This window comes from Pteropus medius, unplaced genomic scaffold (assembly GCF_902729225.1).
Source record: "Pteropus medius unplaced genomic scaffold, Ma_sr-lr_union100, whole genome shotgun sequence".
NCBI classification, from domain to species: domain Eukaryota; kingdom Metazoa; phylum Chordata; class Mammalia; order Chiroptera; family Pteropodidae; genus Pteropus; species Pteropus medius.
The window spans coordinates 2,977,956-2,992,959 of record NW_024345861.1 but is presented as its reverse complement, the minus strand read 5'-3'; the positions used below and the strand labels follow the sequence as shown (position 1 = coordinate 2,992,959).

General features: G+C 36.3%; 1 protein-coding gene across 1 annotated transcript in view; it reads right to left on the bottom strand.

Annotated features, from left to right (window-relative positions):
- Positions 1-15,004, bottom strand: part of TENM1 (teneurin transmembrane protein 1) — a 1,050,723-nt gene that overhangs the window by 163,594 nt on the left and 872,125 nt on the right. Inside the window, exon 23 of the mRNA XM_039874688.1 lies at positions 6,380-6,523. Coding sequence (XP_039730622.1) covers positions 6,380-6,523 — 144 coding nt within the window. The remainder of the gene's footprint in view (positions 1-6,379; positions 6,524-15,004) is intronic.

The following is a 15,004-nucleotide window of genomic DNA, read 5'->3' as shown; positions in this document are numbered from 1 at the left end:
GGACTTGAATTTTCCACTCTTTTGGACCATATCTCACTATGTTCCAAAAGAAACAGAGGTACTGACTTATGAAAATGCTGGAAAATACTGTGCAGTCATTCTCTTTGGGTAATCTTATACAATCTCTCAGCCTTAACTCCCATCTCTATATGCTAAAATTGTCTCCTGTCCACAGTTCTCACCCAACAAGCAATTTCCTGCTATATCTCTTTACTTGGATCTCCACAGGTACCTCAAACTCAACAAATTTAAAACTGAACTCATCATTTTTCTGCACTCTTTATCTAAGCCTGCTCTTCTTCCTGTGTTCCCAACTCATGAGTGGCATTACCACACGTGTTTTTATCTATGTTGGAAATGTAGGCCCTTCTTTCTTTTATTCTGTAGATCTAATTACTAAACTTCCATTGAGTCTATCTTCTAAAATATATTGAACCAGTTTTGTCATCTCCATTATTACCACTACTGCTTTAGATCAGTTTGTCTTAACTTCTTGGTCTCCATGTATACCTTTCTCTAAACCACTATCCACACTCCTGCCACAGAGATCATTTCAATCTGTGGCTTAAATCCTTTCAATAGCTCCATATCCTTTATGTGATAAGGGGCATGTTCCTTATTATTAAGGCATACAAAGTCTTCCATGATTTGACTGTTGCTTACTTCTTCAGTCTCTTCTTTTATTGCCCTCTCATTTGTATCCTGAGTTTTAGCTACAGTGAACTATTTATAATCACTCTCACATAATTACATTCCTCTCTGCTTTTGTACATGCTATTCTCTCTCTCTTAAATGCCCTCTTCATCTTGTCTGCTTGGGGAAATCTTACCTATCTTTTACAACTTAGCTCAGTTGTTCCCCAATGCTCTGTCCAGGCAGAATTAGTTACTCCTTCCCCTGTGTGCCCACAGTTTATTTTCCATAGCTCTATCATTACACTTACCATACTGTATGATGCAGTTTTCATTACTTCTCTATCTTCCCCATTAGAACATGAGTTTCTTGAAGGCAGACACTCTGTCTTATTCTTTTCTGCATTTTAGTGGCAATCCCTGTGCCCAAGTCATTATAAGTACTCAGTAAATGTTGAAAAGAGGCTTTGAGTCTCTTGTAGTTTCTGTGTCCAAGTTCTAGTTATTTTGCAAACCTGCTGCACCTGGGCAGATAATCCAAGGAACAGGTACTGCTGTGCTAAATAAATAGCTCAGGTCTGCCCAGAATGAGCCAGGGCAGGTAAATCATCCATACTGTGAGAGGCAGGCCAATGTGCCAGACTGAAGTAACTGATAGTAAATGAACGAATAAAGTTATCTTGTACAGTCTGATTTTAATCCCATGACACCTGCTATCTTTCTCCTTGAACTGCCTTTTACTCTTCCTAAACATTTTGGTCTCATGGTCCTATAATGGAAACTATTGATTATTGTGAGATAGGAAGAGTGTTGGCAAAAATAAAGAAGGTAAAACAGATACGGCACGATAACACCAAATATGTACTTAGCAGGGACCTTCTAGAAAACAGAAATCCCATACATCATAGAGCCTTTGGATTTCAAATCTAAGTATTTTTAGTTTCCCTCCTAAGGTGATTTCTGGTTATTTTTTCAACATATGATCTGTAGGAGCAGTTATGAGTTTATGTCCCAATAAATTGGCCTTTTATTGCAGAACTATGAGATATCTTGAAGAACACTACTTTCTTATAAATTTTATTAATAATTTACTAGGCAATACAAAAGTTTCTTAAGATTTAGAATAGCTAATTAAGTAAGATTAATAGGACTGAATCTCATTCCCCCAAAACACCTAATTACAGTGTGATCAATACTGTAATTTAAATGAATTGAGAGGAAGTGAATAAGAACTGGAATGACAGTTGTACAACATCATTGAAAAGAAATATCCTGATGATCACTAACTGAATATCCTACCAATGAGATTATGGTATGTTCTCTAATAAATAAGGAAACCAATTATTTAGCATGTCAGTATTTCAGTAATGCACTATAGGGTATATTATTCAAAAATATTTCCAATTATTGGCTTAGAAAAACCAAATTTACTATTAACATCTATTTTCACAGGTAGATATCCATTTTTTAATATCAATATAATGGTATAATTAACAATTACTTTCAAAACGACATGTTATTATCAGGCTCCTGGCAATTTAAAAACTAAAGATGGCTATTCTAAACCATTCTTCTAAGCCTGTGATTCTAAAATTCTCTTTTTTATTAGAAAGCCCAGCACTCCAACAAAGGAGAAGAATGATTAAAGGAAATAAAACGTAAGGTAATGTATTTTCTGATTACATCTCAACAATTGATGTCTTACTTTCATTCAAGGTACTAAAGTGCCCGTATACTGAAATTACCATTCCTATTTAAAGCTGAAGCAATCGAAACAAAAATGGGCAAACCCTTTTTCTATTGCCCTGGAAAAATAGATCATTTTGAAGGATGTTTTTGTTGTTTCAAGAATTCGTTTAATCTTCCTACATAGAACCAGGGCATACCACCTAGCAACAATGATTTAAAAATCAATTCTTCTGCAAAAGGTTGGCTTTGTAATATTGCTCTTGATCAATTACTGCTGCCTCCCTTCCAGTTTATTCTGCCACACATACTCATTTTGAAACAGAATCAAATGATCCTAGGACAACGCATATTATTTACATGAAAGCCAACTTCCTGCTAAGGATTGGGTGTCTTGTTAATAGCTTACTGCATATTTTCTCCTCTGTTTCCCCCATTTTTTGCCCCCAAAGCCAAATCTGTGGTATAATAAGTTAAGAATACTTTTAAATGCACTGCTCATATCCTCCTACTACCTTGCTCAGAACTTCTTTTGAAGCTTATAAATAAGTTTGAAATAAAAATTCCCCTTGGAAGCCAGTGAGCAGTGTTTCATGTTGATTTCAAAGAAGAAACCATTTTTCTGACTTACGAATAAGGAACATAATACATATTTCTCTTAGGACTTGACTGAAAGGATATAAACACAAACTGGAAGACATTCTAGTGTGATCAATGAAAATTTACTTCCTCTCCCAGGAAAACCATTTGTGGACAAACTACTGGCCTATCTCGGAGACCAAGTTAAAGGAAATTCTTCATCCATGTCAGACAGATGACAGTATCCAATTAGTACTCTGGATTGTTCTTTTTAATAATTTTTAACACTCAACTGGCAGGAAATACTAGAGAATATGCTTGCTATAAATATATACTATAATAAATAGTTTACTCTGTAATAGATGATTCATGTACGCATTTTTATTTCACATAATTAAAAAAGCTGATTTATCTTAAGAGGAATGAATATGAACTATGTAATCGGTAAGAAGATGTATTTTTAAGGCATAAAATTGAAAAACACAAGTTCTGGTGTTTCTTTATTTCAGTGAAAGTAGGAACCATCTATATATATCAGGCATAATATTTGGAAACAATTCTCAGCAACCAATGGTTAATTGTCAGGTAAATATAATTGCTGTAACTGAAATGACAAATGGTCTGAAAACACTGCCTACTAGAAACTACCCACTTCATAATGATTATGGAACCAAAGAATGACTGAAAAATTGAATGACAGCAGACATCCAATCTAATTACAGGTGTCTTTTTAACCAGAGAGAGAAAACTGGGTGTAGATTCTTGTTTCTAATCTGCTATCTGTCTCAGATAAAAAAGTAGGATGCCTAAAGAGTTAGGCTTTTACAAGGAAGAAGAGAAATGGGGGAATTTGGAGAGATATTGCTCTTGCCTTAATCAGTCAGAAAAGACTGTCTGACCTGAGGGGGAAAGAGCATTGCTTTCTAAATTGGTCCCTTCCCAAAGCTGCTCCCTCACACTTATTCCTCCTTCTAAAACTGCTTTTGTTGATGGGATGTAGACTTTGAAAATGTCCCAAGAGAGGTGTTCATGTCCAAGGTCAGGCTGAAAGGCAGTGGCAGAGCTGGCTTCGGATCTGTTCCTGGAAAGTGTGATCAGTTCTTGGTTAGAAATACAATGTGCATACAAATGAGATGATAAAATGCACAAATATTCCTTTAAAAAAACTATCTAAAGTAAGGTTTCTTTCTCAAAATAAAATTCTCAGAAAGAGAAAGTAGAATTAGTGGGGCTGGGTTGAGCACAAATGATCTTTCTGGGGTTATTAGAATCTTCTAAAACTGTGTAGTGATGGTTGCGCAACTCTACAATTTACTAAAAATCAGTGAAGTGTACACTTAAAATGTGTGAAGTTTATGATGTATAAATTCAACTTCAATAAAGTTGCTAAAAAGATTCTCAGAATAATTTGGTAGTTGTTATCTAAAAACTAATTATTGGAAAATAAGGGCTGTAGAAAACATTTGCAGAAATGGGGCGGGGGGAAGCAAAGCCAATTTTCTAAATGGCTCCCCTCTGTTTTAAATTTTTAAGCCTGTGTGAAGCAAATGGTAAGAGGATACAGGACTGGTAGCACACAGCTGGGGGCTGACTCTACTGAGGTCATTTTCCACTTTGTGTTTAATGTCAATGACAGGCCTTTGAAAGAGACAATCCATACAACCCAATAAAAGTGAGTAGAAAAGAAATGGCTGCTTAAAATGTCAAACTCTTTCAAATCAAAACAAAACCCCTAATAATTTAATAAGTGACATCTGCCCTTTCATTTTTATACTTTTAAAACTCTGATTCTCCTTCTGACAATGGAAAAAAGTTGACATTTTATATCTGTTCCTGAATCTTTGTTTTTAAAAAGTAAACATGCTGAAATGGAATTTAGAATCCTCCTTGAAAGTGGAGAAGGAAGTATAGCAGAGGCATATAGCAATAGACTCATTCATCTTCAGGATCTCACACTGGGACTATGGTAGGCAGTCTCATTTTATGATTGAAGCAAACCTAATTAGTTTTGCCAATCAAAATTTCTCAGCCTATGTGGTTGTTTGGCTCAGCTAATCTAACAATCCTGTGAATGAAGTAAGATCATAGATGTGATTATAAAAGGGATTTCTTAGCCTTGGTCAGTTCATAGCGTTACCAGGTAATGGACATTAGCTAGCCGTTCCACAAAGGTAAGATGGATACAAGGATGGCTGAATGAAAGAGTGTAGCTGCCTCAATACATTCACCTCCCCAATCCTGGACAAAATACCTAAAGTACATGTTCTACTAAAGGCTTCTCAGAATCTGCCTCTTTAGATGAAAAGAAATATGATTTCACAGCAGATGTTCAAATGAAAGCTGGATGGAAACACCAATGATTGGTTTCTCAGGAGTATGCAAAAGGAGGTGGAAGAAGTGGGATGAAGCATTTATGACCAAGTCGCAAAATCAGTTTATTTGAGAGACACATGAGCTCAAAAGCCACCTATAGTCCATTCTCCTGACTTATTTAAAATTTATATTACAAACTAAGAGAAAGAGATAGCAGGAAATGTGGTTCAAAGAAGGCAAAGCCTGAAGATGAGAATGTCTTATTCTTAATGCTTTTTCTTCTTTTCCTAAGTCCAAGACTTAGAAGTATTAAAACTAAGTGAAGTCAGGACTGCACTCTTTCCCCAGACTCTCACTTGCTTCCCCTGTATTCCTCCTACCTCTTCTCTTCTTTTACCCATATTGTCCCTTTATTCTTAGCTTCTTATTGGATATATTGATTTTTATGTGGATAAACAACTATGGTGTAGGAGAAAGAGCACACAATCCTAGCCACTTACTAACTGTGCAATGTTGGGTCATGTGGCCATTGAGCCTCAGATTCTTGATCATTTAAATGGGATTAATACCACATTATAGGGCTGCTGTGTTTAAAATAGGTCAGAGTTCACTAAAGCCCTTTGAAAATTACGTGGATGATTCATTAATTCTAAGGTGTATGTTTTGCTTTACATTTTAACATCTCTGAAATAAGTATGTATCTTACAACCAATGCATGTTATATTTTAACTGGTAGCACTTTTCATAAAATAATGGTGTACTTATAATTGATGGTGGCTTAGATTACATGAAATATGTCAGTTATTATTCTACTTTTAAAAAATTGGTTACAATATCACATAAACTGCTTAATCACCTGGAATAGAACAATAATGATAATAAAACCCACTTTCATATAACTTCGTGATAAAGAGGTCTCGCTGTTCTAGCACTGATTGGAAATCAGATTATTGTATTTGAAAGGAAATATACTAATGTGGTCATCTCCAGGTGGTGGACTTACAGGTAATATTTTCTTTGTAATTTTCCAAAATTCTGCAATGAATATGTATTACATATGCATATATATATGTATATATATATATGTGTGTGTATATATATATATATATATATATATATATATATATATAACATTAAGAAAAGGTATTAATATTTTAAAAGTTGCTTACCACTTTGAAGATTTAGAATATGATGCTTATTCAACGACCAGCCTCCTAGATTAGAAGCATCCATCTCAAAACCTTGTAAGATGACTGTCCTTTTCTCCCAGAGAATAAAGTCAGGGCAGGTTTCATATTCATAACCCACAGATACTGCAAAGAAAGAGTTAATGACACATTAGGAAATTTTAAAATATTTGCTTCATTTTTGTACAGATTGAAAATTCTGTGGACATTGCATTTACTACTGAATTCTGATTTGGGTTGAAGTTTGACTGCAAATGTCTTTCTCTTAGCACAGTACAGCATAACATCTAACATAGCATTGGGCATTCAAAAGTGATCTGTTAGTACATATTGGATGAATATATGAATGAGTGAATGAGTGCTTTCATTAGGTATGTACCATATATTTATAGACATTAAGCTTTAGACTGGGCTTTTGAGTTGCAGTCTGTGTTGTAAAACTTAAGAAATAAGCTCCCTGAAGGCTTAAGCTGTGGTGACATAATTTCTTTCTTTACTTTTGTAGAAATGTGGGAAGAGTTGGTTTCTTATCTCTCCAGAGTGCAAAATGCATTTAGGAAGCTGGCTTTGAGGTACTGGGTCACTTATACAATTGACCACAAATGAGACTAATAAAAATTGAATTGCCTCATTATATTTTCTCCTGCACTAGTTGGCCTTTAGTTTGTCCGAGTTCACTTAAAGTGTTTCAAGTGCTGCTAGTGTAAATTCCATTTGTGCACATTATGTTTTGGTTTCTGCATATAGCTAACCAACAGGACGTCACCCAACATTTGGCTCCATCGCTTATGAAGCACAGATGTTGTGCATTAAACTTGGAACCCCGGTAAGCCACTAAAATGGAAAGTGAGGAACATGGTAGCTTGGGTACCTCTGCTCTACTGAAATATGTGTAGCTCAAGTATATCGGGTCCCAGCCATTGCCTCAGCAGGTAAACCTGCTTACGTGTTGGAACTCCAGATTTCTGATTCTCGAATTTAAAATGCTTTTTGCCCTTATAATGTTCAAAAACTTAGACTATTGACTCATTACACTGCATACCCCTAAGGTTCTTTCCCCCTTTCTGGCAGTTTAAAATATCCCTAGCTGGTTGTCTGCCATTGCATTTAAGTACCAGTTTCGATCTAACTCTTTAAATGCCCCTGGAGATCTCATTTCTTCTTTTATCATTTGGTTATGAAAACTGGTAATGAAAATGTGTACTTAAATAATGCCAGCACGATAGGTCTTAAGATGAAAAATTAAAGCAAACTAGTTTCGGTTTGTGGCATCAGATAAAGGGAAAAGATGGTATTTTTATTCAAACTGATTATGTGTTCATATGTATATGTGTGTGTGAACACATGCACAGATAAGCTAAAAAGTTCTAATGATTATGAATATACAACTATAACTTTGTGGATCATCTGTGGCCAGTTTTAAATCACACACTGGCTTCTCTTTGTCCTCCACTCCAGCAAAGCTTTAATAGGGATTAGGGTCATTTTCACGGGTATGTGACTTCTGCAGTCTCACACGGGCCCATGCTTAGAAAGGTCCCACATTTTGTTCAGCTAGTGAAGGCTCATGGAATGCAAACTCCTTTTACTATTATTAGCAAGGCAGATAAATGGGGAGTGGGAAAGACTAATCACGAATGGAAATTAGTTTCAGATTATCTGCATCAATGCTGTTCTCTATTAAGATAAGTAGAGAGACACAGATTTTCAGTGATGAAAAGGATCTCAAAGGTAATCTAGTCCAGGATACACTCATGGCACAAGTCATTGCAGGCTAAAATTTCCTCGATATCTTATCATAGCCTGGTGCTTGCTAAAACAACTCTGGTATAGTGGAAAGAGTTGGTTTCAGAGTCAGGAAACACTTCAACTTTTGCATCTGCCATTAGCTACCTTACCTGTGTGGTCTCAGGAAAATTATTATCCATCTCTGGGAGTCATGTTCTTTACTGGAAAAATAATGGGGAGGGGCAGAAGATAGACTAGAATTGGTGGTTCTTAGACCCTTTTGGGTCAGAAAACCTTTTATTATGAATTTGATAAAAGTTGTGGATCTTCTTAGATAATTGCATATGCACACAAAATTTTGTATATAATTCTGGGGGGAGGATTTCACTGACTTCCTGAAATAGAGATCTCAGATCAAAGACCTCCATACTAGATAATTCTTATGATCCCCTTTTAGCACTAACAGTCTATGATTTTAAAGTGTGTTCTTTAAAGATTGCATTTGATCAGTTCAAGCTGAGGATCAAACCTAAAAATCAAAGAAAGCACGGTACCTCATGTTGGAAAAATCAAGTGGTGAGAAAGCACACATATGGCCATATTGGTATGTAGAATAACACCATTTCTGCTTCTCTTGCCAACATTTTTATGTCTTGATTAATAAATAGTCACAACGACAGTGATTACAAGTTTCCTTTAAACCAACATCTTCCCTACTACTGCCAGGATCTGCCTTTTGTACATTGTAAGCCTGGTGAGCTCCCCTATAATCCCTTCTCTGGAAGGTGACTCTGTAGTTTTGTGAATAAGTAGTATACCCTGGTGTCCTCCAGTGATGGTTTGGAGCCTGCTTTTTTACTCTCAGTAACAGTTAAAGATTCTCTCAACTCTGTGGCAGGAAACGCTTGCATAAAATATCAGTTAAAGAGTTCTCGATGCAATGATAATGAGACATACTCTTTTCACCTCCTCATTTCTGCTTTCTGAATTCCCTTCTAGTCCACAACAAAAAAAGTACATTGGCTGCAAACTCCACAATTATATTATTTTCCCCTAGTCATAGCAAATAGCAACAAGGCAGCCACTTAATAAGTTCCCTTTATTTTATATTAGATTTACTTTCTCCTGAGAAAGCTTTATGAACTAACAAAGTTATAAATATTACTTAAGACTTGTCTAAAAATTCTAATTGATTTTAATGAGACTGGCTGTGTGTTGGGGTATTTTTGTATGTGGCTCTTTGCTCAGAGTAATAAAACAAGCTTATTTTTTTTATGACAGCAGCCCACTTAAACATAATCCTGGAACTTGCATTTGGTTTATGAGAAGGCAGACATTTCACCCCATGTAGCTGAGCTGCTCTCCAAATATAGCACCAACCTAAATTTCCTCTCACAGAAGCAGATTGTAATGCACTAAACACCTACTCTTTTTCATAAAATTAAATATGGAGGGGAAAGGGTTACTCAAGGACTGGTACTGAAAATACTAAGCCCCGACATTACACTCTGTTATTGTGACAGTTGAGTCTCAATTAAATAAGTAGGGTGGGATACTACCATTTCCTACTCAGCCTGTTGACTATCACGTTTGATCATCAGCACAGCATGGAATAGGCCACAGATTCAGTCTCTGGTGCTCTGGAGTGGGGACAAGGAAGAATAGTGCAATAAGAAGGACAAAATAATTATTCATCAACATTTCAGAGGAGCTGGAGAATATAGGTAAGTCTGGAAGTGAGTAGAGATAGCTGGGGAGGGGGGGCGGTCCTGGACTACACTTCCTAGGGGCTGGCATAGTGGGTCCCATTCTAGTGTGTATCTATTGGGAAGGCAGTTGAGAAAAAGTCATTGATATGGCAGAATATCTCCTCTGAACCATGTCCCTTGTGACACTTAATTCTGTCTGGATTTCTGTCTTCCTTTATTCTCTCCCTCACTTCCACAAAGAGATATTAATGAAATGTTCCTTAATAGTAAGGAGACAGGACTGTTACATTTTCAGAGGACTCTGTTCTTCTGGTCACAGGATTGCACTTCTGACTTTACTGTTAGTCATCTTGCAAATATTACACTAGCTTATAAAGAAAGACTGCATCTTGCTCCCCCAAAGCCATTTGAAATTGGAAAAATAACTGAACATTCATTCCACTTATCATAGCAGCAACATTTGTATGATGTAGGGACTGTAAGAAGGCCCAGTACCCTTGACACCCAATTTAGTGACTATGACATTAACCTATAAGGGCTGAGACAGAAGATTGACATTAAGTAGCCAAGGTAAAGATGCTATGCAATGAAGTTGATGTGTAAAATATGACAAGATTAAGCAGATAATTTTTAAACAGCTTCAGGCTAAGGCTTCAGAATTCATAATGGTTGCATTTATGAAGGCAATATATAATTAAAAGTAGTCTGATAGTGTGAGAAATCTATATGTTACCTTCATGAACTCAAGGAACATCCAAAAATAATTTTATGACTTTTGAAAGGTAACTAACAACCAGATCAGAACCTTCTTATCTGAAAGGAATCATTAAATAGAACAATTAATAGTTCCCATTCTTGATTCGGTGGAAACATGGCGGAGTGAGAAACATCCCTAGATCCTTTCCCTTGGAACAAAAATAAACCGAACATCTAAAACTCAACGAAAAACACCAAAACTCCACACCAGTACGTCTGAGCATGGGATCTGTGCATAAGAGCTACCACAGGTCAGAACCCCGGGTGTCTGGCGGTGGACTGGGAGTAATAAAGAAGCTGCCTGTCACAGTTGCTGGAGCTCCCTGTAGGAGGAGGAGGAGGGATGAAGGCACAGTGACTTTCCTGAACAACCCTGCCTGGAAGTGCTGGGGCTTGTACACAGCAGAAAAGAGAGCCCAGCCATCAGGGCAGAAAGCAGAGAAGCGGGGCGGGACCATAGAGAAACAATAGCTGATTTTCACCGGCCCCTGTTGCAAAACCATGGCAGAGCCATGGCCCCCAAACCCCAACCAGAAGGCCGATCCCCCATACCCTTCGAGACTGATCACCGTGGAGCCCCAGGGAAATCTGAGCAAACGCTACCAAAACTGCTAGGGATCCAAGAGGCTTAGACATCACCTACTAGAAACCAAATAAAGAGTGCCTTCTTTGCAGCAGGCTAAAGAAAGACCTTTATTTAATAAACCTTTCTGGAAAAACAACAGAATACACTTCCATTAAAACCCAGGCAGAGAAATAGTCCATTAAACACCATGAACAATTGAGGTGACAAGTCATCTCAGAAAGAAAGAGAAAAATTTCCAGAAAATAAGCTTACAGACATAGAAATATGCGACATAAATGACAGACTTCAGGATGGCACTTTTGAAAAAACTCAATGAAATCCAAAATAAATCATATCAGCAATTTCAGGAATTAAAAAAAAAAACTAGGTGAGCAGAGCAAGGAGATTGAAACCCTCAAGAAGAACAGAATAGATATTCTGGAGATGAAGAACACACTGCAAGGGTTGAAAAATGAAATAGCGAGCCTGGGAAATAGAGTCGACCAAATGGAGATAAGGATCAGTGATATCGAAAACAGAGATCTAGAAATAAATCAGAAGGAAGAAGAGAGAAACCAAAGAATGAAAAATAGTGTAAGAGAAATACAAGAACTAGCTGATAATATCAGGAGAGGAAACATAAGAATAATGGGCATTATTGAAGGTGAGGACAAGGAGCAGGGATTGGAAAGCATTTTTCAGACAAATAGTGGATGAGAATTTTCCAAATCTAAAGAATGAGCTGGAGCTTGGAATTCAAGAAGTCAACAGAACACCCAATTATCTCAACCCAAAAAGATCTTCACCAATACACATTGTATTAAAGTTATCGAAAACCAACGACAAAGACAGAATTCTCAGAGCAGCCAGGGAAAAGAAGACGGTAACGTATAAAGGAAACCCATTAGATTATCCTCGGACTTCTCAGCACAGACCTTACAAGCCAGAAAGGAAGGGAACCAAATATTTAAACTATTAAGTGAAAGGAACTACCAGCCTAGAATAATATATCCAGCTAACTTCTCCTTTAGATATGAATGAGAAATCAAGACCTTTCCAGACATACACGAATTGAGGGAATTCTCCACTACGAGGCCTGCACTACAGAAAATACTGAAAGGGGTCAGCTCACCTAAAACAAAATAACAACAACAACAACAACAACAACAACAAAAATACATAATTAGGAGTAAAGTGACTATGAGGCAAATGGAAGCAGAGGAGTGCAACCCTTATTAAGACCAGGGCATTATACCTTAAATAATAAGAAGTGAATTATTATAAGAAGATGATAATAAACGTTCTGCGTACATAGGGACAAATTGAGACAACAATGACTGAAAAGGGAAGGATTCAAAGATCCAAATTCACAAAGGGGAATGGAGATAAAGCACACGCAGAAGAAAAAGGACAACTGTATTTATATAACTATCCTTTACATATTCGTAAAGGTAACCACACACCAAAGATTCAGAACTGAAGTATATAACATAAAATAAGAAGAACCAGAGAGAAAACTCCCAAAAGCCAACCAAAATTAAGAAAACAAAAACATATGGACAAGGAGGCAATGGAAACACGGAGCTACCAGAAAGCAAAAGATAAAATGGCTATAAGAAGACCTCATATTTCAATAATTACCCTAAATGTAAATGGACTGAACTCACCAATAAAAAGGAACAGAGTTGCAGAATGGATCAAAACCCAAAAGCCAACCATATGCTGCCTCCAAGAGACACATCTCAGCTCCAAAGACAAATATAGACTCCAAGTGAAATGGTGGAAAATGATATTTCAAGCAAATGGCATTCAGAGAAAAGCAGGAGTGGCAATACTAATATTAGACAAAATAGACTTCAAAATAAAAAAAGAAAAGAAAGATACTTTCTTTCTTTTCATAATGATAAAGGGAATCATGCAGCAAGAACACTTAACACTTATTAATATATATGCTCCCAATCTGGGAGCCCCAAAATATGTTAAGCAATTACTAACAGAACGAAAGGGAGAAACAGACCAAAACTCTATCGTAGTAGAAGAACTGAATACCCCACTGTTGGATATGATCAGATCATCTACACAGAAAATCAATAAGGAAATCACATCAATAAATGACACTTTAGTCCAACTGGACATAACTGACTTTTATAGAGTCTTCCATTCCAAAACAGCTGCTTATACATTCTTCTTTAGTGCACATGGAACATTCTCAAGAATCGAACACATACTGAGAAACAGACATAGCCTCAACAAATATGAGTGTTGAAATCACACAACCGATATTCTCCAATCATAATGCTTTGAAACTAGAGATCAACTGCAGAAAGAAATCAGGAAGAACCACAAAAACATGGCGATTAAACAACATGTTACTGAAGAATAACTGGGTCAGAGAAGAAATAAAAACAGAGATCAAGAGATACATAGAAACAAATGATAATGATAATACAACATATCAAATATTTTGGGACATGGCAAAAGCAGTCATAAGAGGAAAGTCCATATCTTTACAGGCCTATCTTCCCAAACAAGAATGAGCCCAAATAAACAATCTAATGTTTCATCATAAAAAACTAGAAAAGGAAGAACAAATGAAGCCTAAAGTCAGCAGAAAAAAAACAAATCATCAAAATTAGAGCAGAAATAAATGAAATTAAAAACAAAAATCAATAGAAAAAATAAATACAACAAAGAGTTGGTTCTTTGAGAAGGTTAATAAAATTGACAAACTCCTAGCTAGACTCACTAAAGAAAAAAGAGAAAGGACACAAATAAGGAAAGTCAGGGATGAAAGAGGAGAAATTATGACTGACATCACAGAAATATGAAGGATCATACAAGAACACTATGAAAAAGTATATAACACCAAATTTAATAATCTATAAGAAATGGACCAGTATTTAGAAGAACACAACCTTCTTAGACTGAATCTAGAAGAACTGTAAAATCTTAATAGACCGATTTGCAGTACGGAAATTGAAACAATCATAAAAAACCTACCAAAAAGTAAAAGTCCAGGACCAGATGGCTTCACCAGTGAATTCTACCAGACATTCAAAGAAGATATAATACCTATTCTCCTCAAACTCTTCCCTACAATCAAAGAGGAGGCAATACTTCCCAACTTATTTTATAAGGCCAGTATTACTCTGACACCACAACCTGGTAAAGATAACACAGAAAAAGAAAACTACACACCAATATCTCTTATGAACACAGATGCAAAAATCCTAAATAAGATACTAGCGAACTGAATACAGCAACATATTAAAAAGATTATACACCACGATCAAGTTGGCTTCATCCCAGGGGCACAAGGATGGTCAAAATAAGCAAACTGATTAATGCGATACACCACATAAACAAATTTAAAAAATAAGAATCATATGATCATATCAAGAAATGCAGAAAAAGGCTTCGACAAGATACAGCATCTGTTTATGATCAAAACACCTCACAAAATTGGTATAGAAGGAACGTACTTTCAAATAATAAAGGCCATATATGACAAACCCTCAGCCTTCATTACACTTAATGGTGAAAAACTAAAAACCTTCCATCTAAGATCAGGAACAAGGCAAGGCTGTTCATTATTGCCACTGTTATTCAATATAACATTGGAGGTCCTAGAAAGTGCAATCAGACAAGGGAAAGATAAAAAGGTATCCAAATAGGAAATGAAGAAGTCAAACTGTCACTATTTGTGGATGACATGATTCTCTATATAGAAATCCCTAAAGACTCCACAAGAACACTACTAGAAACAATAAGCAAATACAGAAAAGTTTCTGGATACAAAGTCGACATTCAAAAATCCATAACACTCCTACACTTTAATAATGAAGTGTC